We start from the raw sequence: 6,094 nt of genomic DNA on the forward strand, positions 1-6,094 counted from the left end.
GTTAAGCTATGGGGTCTGAAATAATTGACAAATGCTAAATTTGAGAGGGAAGATGGACTAAGCTTTTGTGTGAGAAGCATTCCTTTGCACCATTCTAACTTCCCAGACGGGCTAGCATCGTCAGGCTGTTTTGGGGACTCACTGTGGGAGCTGCAGGGCCCCAGTTTTTTTCCTGGGACTTCAGGCCCCTGGGCTCCACCCTGTGCTCATGGAACTCTCCTAGGACAAACACATGAAAAAGCAGCCTTCACCCTTGAGGCATGCTTGATCTGAGGAGTCTCCTCACATGTTCTGAAGGTCCAAATGCAAGCAGGCTTCTGGTCCTCAAGGTCCAAGCAGGGCCTTTCCCCTGGCTTCTGACAGTCTCTTACCAGCCTTGTCAATATGGTTTCTAAGCAGCTAATGTGCTCCAGAGCTGGCTTCATTTCCCTCACCCTCCCCTCTTCCCCAGGGCTTCTTGCTCTGCTCTGCCGAGTTGAAAATAAAACAGCTGAGCAGGGAAGGGAGGCTGTCAATTTTGGCAGCTTTGCCCACCAGACCTTGAAGGTCCCTGACATCGAAGTGGCCCTTCTTGTAAGGGTCTCTCATCCACCTCAGCCAAGCTGTCCTCTGCCCAGCCTTCCTCATACAGAGAGCAATCAAAGGAGGTTCGGTTTAGCTTGTGGATTCCATAATGAACACCCTGGAGATGGGGAAAAGGTCCCCAACTACAAAAGCCACAGGCACTGGATACCAGGTAGATCTGGGGTATCAGATCATTACTCTGCCCTGAACTTAACCCCTAAATTCTGCCTAGGTCTTGCTCCCTTACGGCAAGAGATTGAGACCGTCCCTGGAAGTTACAGAAGCAGCAGAATTGATCAGGGCCTCAGATTCTCTTAGTCCAAAGTGACTGTCTGGAAAGCATCACCACGGTCTCATGTCCTGAGGTCCAGCTGGGCTGCCATAGTTAGAAACAGGTTAATTTCACAACTCGGGATCTTTAGGGCATGATTCAGTGATCGCACGGCAGGGAAGCCCGGGGCAGACATACCTAGAGGCAAAGGGCATTGTCCTTGGAAACCGGGACTAGCTTCTAACCACACTTCGCAGACACATCTCCCCCACCCACCAAGGGCTGGAAAACTCAAGCTACCTGGCATGGGAGCCCCGGTTCTGAGTCGTCTCAAGAATGGGTGGGTCACAAGCCTTTACTCCCCTACATGGGAATGAAAGAATGCAGAGGAAGGGCAGTGGACTGCCTGGAGAAAAGCGCCGGGGGAAAAGAAAGCCCATCGCTGGACCCTCGGGGAGGGATGAGGAAGGGACCGGCCGCCTGGCTCTGGCTCCGGCCCCACCGAATGAGCGGCTTTGGGATCCCCGCAGCACGGCTGCTGCTTCTGTACGAGTTGCCTCGCAAAGGCAGAACTTTTGGAAGCTGCGGGTGATACCCCTGGCAGGGAAGCCCGAGCCGGAGCCGTTCCCCGTCAGAGCATCAGGGCCGCTGCCCCGCGGCACCCAAGCAGCAGGAGCCCGGCGCACTCACCTAGGATGCCGGCTCCGTCCTGAGCCTCCATTCGGCCGGCGGTGTGGGTCTCGGTGCCGCCCCTCGGCTCTAACTCAGCGGCAGGACGAGGACAGGGCGGCGGCGGCGGCTGGAGCCTCCTCCCTCGGGCGGCCGGCCCCGGCCCCGGCCTCCGCGTCCCTGCAGCAGGCAGCGACTGCGCCAGCGGCAGGAGCGCACATCGCCGTGCCACAGCAGACCGTGCGCGGCCGGCCGACTACTCGCCGGCTCCTCCGCCGCAAAGTAAGCATCGCATTGCAAATGAGCTAGGCGGGGTGCGGGCAGAGGGAGCCCGAGCGAGCGGAGGCACTGCGGAGAGCAGAGGCGAGGAGAGGGAGGGAGAGAAAGTGAGAGGGACGCGAGTGGGGGGGCCGGCTGCGCGCGCGCGTGTGGCCGGGTGCGCGCGGGACAGAGCCAGGCTGGCAGGCTGCCCGGGCGGAGGGCGGAGGGGACAGGAGCCGAGGGCCGGGGCCCCACGCCTTGTGGCTAGGGCGAGTGTAACCTGTTCCCCGGACGGAGGCTGGGGAGAGCGCGCTCAGGCCCTGAAGACAGGTGGAGGCTGGACGTGGAGAGGCCCGGAGCGCTGGCCCCGCTGCCCTCCTCTCTGCTGGCGAGCGCTGAAGAGACCGGGCAGGCGGCCTGGCCTTAGAGCCGATGTGTGCCCGAGCCGCACCAGCAGGCTGGCTCTCTGCAGCGGGCCCCGCGGGCCCCAAGACCAGCCCCCACCCACCTTTGCAGTTCTCCCAGGGCCACCTAGCTGGTCTCATTCCCCCCTGGCTTCCCTTTCTTAGAATCCTCGTTCTCTCCTCCCCATCCCCTTTCACCCCAGTTTCTTTGTTTTCGTATATAGAATGTAGTTCTGTGGCCAGCTTGGCTGACCCAGACCACTCTTGGGTGGCAGCAGATCGTGGAGGACAGGCAGAAGAGTATGGCTGCCCTGATAGTCTGGGCCCATGCCTCAGGCTGCCCTGGCAGAGATTGCTGAGAGAAAAGGAGGATGGGGAAGCAGAACTGGAGCAGAAAATAGGAGAACTGCACAGGGAAACCTGGCATGGATCCACAGGATTACAAGAACTGTTATGAGGGCTTCCTCCCTCCCTGCCCCCCCCCCCCCCAGCCCTTACTTAGAGCCCAGAACTATGGGCTCTGGGCTCTGCCACCTCTGGTGCCAGTCACTCAGTTGCATGTTTCATAACACCCACTGGAAAGACTGAATGGTTTTCTCACGCCTTGGATTAAAATGGGAGCAAGAAAGGATATTATGTTTTCTTCTTGGTGATTATGTACAATGCAAGGTAGAATGGAGAGAGTGTGAGAGAGAAAGATAGACAGATGACAGAAATAGGTATAGATAGATGGAGATGGATGGATGGATGGATGGATGGATAGATAGATAGATAGATAGATAGATAGATAGATAGATAGATAGATAGAAAGGCTCAAATTCAGGAAAAATTTCCCAACAATTAGAACTGCCCTAAAGTGGAGTAGACTGCCCAGAGAGGTGGTAGGTTTCCCCTCCTTGAAGGACTTCAGGAAGAAACTGGAGAATATTGGGGCATGTTATCTTGGAGATTCCTTTTGTGTACAGGTTGAGTCTAGATGTCCTCTACAGTCAATTCCAACTCTCCAAATCTATGATACTGTGAATGTTCCAATATACACCCATTCTCCCTCCCAGTGCCTCTTTTGAGAATGTCCCACAGGGCAGAATTACTGCGGTTTTCCTCTGAGTAAAGGTCATGTCAGAGAGCAAGGTCCTTCTGGAAAACTACAGAGCTTGATGTGAAATGAGGACAAAAAGAAGGGGATAGAAGAGCAAAGAAGCTTATTCTAGATCTCCTGAAACCCAGCTCTGGTTCTAGAAACATCCTTCAACACCTTCCTGGGTGGAAACCAGGGTCTAATGGCAAATCTCTGTGGACTGGACGAGCTGTTGGCAAGCTTGTTTTCCTTCTTTGCACATATCTTGCCTTACTGTGATACCTCTTCCCTTTTTCTTCCCTCTTGAGGTCACCTTTGACATTTATTTCAGTTTGATTTCACTGGGATGCAGGTGTTAGGGTACACCCAAGGTGCACCACACCTATACACCAGGAAGGTCATAACTTCTGCTAGCAACACTCCCAAAGAGAACCACACAACAGGTGATTTTTAGCATTAGGGTCCAATTACCCAACTAGACTCTGAATGGATCATCTTGGGTTTTCTCAGGCCTTCTACAAAAGGCAAGAACTTTTGACCAGATCTCCTTGGAACCTTTCTATGGTTCTAAAATTGTGCCTCAGCAGGATGGATGTGGCCAGGAAGGAGCCTTACATTTTACCAGTACATACGCCCTGTTTACCCGAGTACTGCAGCAGAAACAAAGTTAAGGAAAATCCAGTGGTTCTGAAACTTCTAACTTCTGTCTCCCAAGCCTGGAATATAATCCCTCCCTCCTTCAAGGGTCAGCTCAGGTCCTATTTCTTCCACAAAGCCTTCCTTGATCACATTCCACCTTTCCAAGTTGTTGATACCTTCTTTAGTCTCAGATTATTTGTATACAGTGTATTTCCCAATAGACTCAAACCTCCCTGAGGACAGAAAATGGTTCATTTTTTTTCCTTGAATCCCCAGTTCCTTGTATAGTACCATGCACAGAGAAAATTTTTTTAATACATGTTTGTTGACCTGAATTTTGTAATAAAGGAGGAAATCTGACCACGATAGAAAATTCCAGCTCCTGAGATGCTTGGGGTGACCCAGGAACAACTGCTAGGCTGTCACAGTTGGGAAAGATGAAAGAGGGTGGGTGGTAAATGAGACTTTAAATCATCAGTCTAAAGAAGCCCAAAGCTGGGCTCTCACCTCCCGTACTAGATCTATTTTGTTGACTCAATAAAACAAATATTTGTTGCATGTGTGTTATGTGCAAAGCACTGGGCCAGGCTCTAAGGACACAAAGATGACATAAAACACAAAAAAACTAATAATCTAGTGTGTGCGGAAACATGTGCGTGTGCGCACACGATTACTTCAGTATTCCAAGGCTTGATAACTTCATCAATGTTGGTACTCCTTCCACCAGCTCAAACCCCATGCCCTCTGTCCTGTAGTCAATCCAGCGACGAATATTTAGCTTGTTTGGTTCTTGGACAATAGATTCAGTCAATTACAATACAATATGACCCTTCTAGGCTGACGAGACCTGCCACAATTTACCCTCACACAGCCTAGCCTTCAAGGACACAGGAGTCACTTCCACACTATGATAAGATATCACAAGAGGTGCTCTGGATAGAACATTGGACCAAATATGAGTTCAAATCTGGCCTTATTCATTTACCAGCTGTGTGACCCTGGGCAAGTCCTGTAACTGCTGACTGCCTCCGTTTCCTCATCTGTAAAATGGGGGTGATAATACCACCCAGGGTTATTGTGAGGATAAAATGAAATATTTGTAAAGCCCTTTGTAAGCCTTAGAGTACTATATAAATGCTACCTATTATTCTTGCAAGAGTACTCTAGTGAAGTGTGCATGTCATTTATGCACTCTATATGATTGTGTAAATCATTAAGGACAGAGATCATGGCATATTCATTTTTGTATCAATGAGCCAAAAAAGGGTAATGGAAGGTGTTCCTAGCACAGGAAACTCTCACTCTCCTACTTTGCCACCAGTTTTGACTTTCCTTTATTGGGCTTCATCACATAGCCTCTCCTGACCTGATCTATACCAATGACTATCCTGCTTTCCCCATCCCTCAGTGCCTTCTCAGTTCTTTTACTAGACCTAAGTGGAGCCAAAGAGATTTGTCACAAAAGCCTGAAACGATTGAGGCACCAAGTAGTTTTCCTCTGTGTCAGAAACTAAACCAGTCAGAGGGTCTCAGCTAAGGAATTGATGATGAGGGTGGCGAGTCTGGCCTGAGGGATTAAGAGACAAGCTAACCCAGCTTGTGCACCTTTATTTCATTCATGATCTCTGTAGCCTATTTTTTAGCACATCAGTAGGTATGTAAAAAATGTGTCTTGAATTGAAGGAGGGATATTTCGTATTTATCTAGATTTCTGGATACTAACATATGAGCATCCCAGTTCTATTCCAGATAAAATTTTCTGATCTCTACAAGTGTGAATAAAGTATCTTCTTTAACATTCTGAACCAAAACCCAATATGAAAAGCAGAGAGGTCCCTGTAGGATCCCTGTCTGGATCCAAGGGGAGTCTCAGAGCTAGACTTGCCTAAGCTTCTTGATATATTAATTTCTATAATCTACATTGATATGAACAAAATAAACCTCTCCAACAGTTCTGTGATCACATTAATTTAGAACCCTAGCTATCCTGAAGCTGAAGAGTCACTTACCATGGGGGGGGGGGTTCTTTTTCATTGTCCTTATCATTTAAATAGGGACTCCATGGCAGATTTTTTGAAACAAAAGGCCAATTCTTTGTATGTCAGTCTCAAAGCACCTAACACATTGTGGATGCTAAGTCAGTGTTAAGTAATAACAATAATTAGCTCCCTGAGATTTCCAGCTGCACCATCTCTCTTGCCACCAGTC

The 6,094-nt window shown here is 49.9% G+C and overlaps 2 protein-coding genes across 3 annotated transcripts in view; one reads left to right on the top strand and one right to left on the bottom strand.

Annotated features, from left to right (window-relative positions):
* Positions 1-6,094, bottom strand: part of DBNDD1 (dysbindin domain containing 1) — a 28,357-nt gene that overhangs the window by 18,571 nt on the left and 3,692 nt on the right. Inside the window, exon 1 of one of the 2 annotated variants that reach the window (XM_072636406.1) lies at positions 1,526-1,641. The exons of the other annotated variant lie outside the window; for it this stretch is intronic. Within the exon in view, the coding sequence (XP_072492507.1) occupies positions 1,526-1,556 (31 nt within the window). The 5' untranslated portion in view covers positions 1,557-1,641. Of the gene's footprint in view, positions 1-1,525; positions 1,642-6,094 lie in introns of those variants that run through there. 2 annotated transcript variants of the gene reach the window in all.
* Positions 1,014-2,796, top strand: LOC140521407 (uncharacterized). Its single transcript, XM_072636405.1, has 2 exons — positions 1,014-1,786; positions 2,394-2,796. The coding sequence occupies exons 1-2, from the start codon at positions 1,172-1,174 to the stop codon at positions 2,526-2,528; spliced, it is 750 nt and encodes a 249-aa protein (XP_072492506.1). The 5' UTR covers positions 1,014-1,171; the 3' UTR covers positions 2,529-2,796.

Source organism: Notamacropus eugenii, chromosome 1 (genome assembly GCF_028372415.1).
Source record: "Notamacropus eugenii isolate mMacEug1 chromosome 1, mMacEug1.pri_v2, whole genome shotgun sequence".
NCBI classification, from domain to species: Eukaryota; Metazoa; Chordata; class Mammalia; order Diprotodontia; family Macropodidae; genus Notamacropus; species Notamacropus eugenii.

What these genes read in the sequence shown, in the direction of transcription:
- LOC140521407 (XM_072636405.1), top strand. Translation starts at nt 1,172, where the DNA reads ATGGGTGGGTCACAAGCCTTTACTCCCCTACATGGGAATGAAAGAATG. An exon ending in GCCGGCTCCTCCGCCGCAAA is followed by an intron (nt 1,787 to 2,393) that starts GTAAGCATCGCA and finishes TTTCGTATATAG; the next exon opens with AATGTAGTTCTGTGGCCAGC.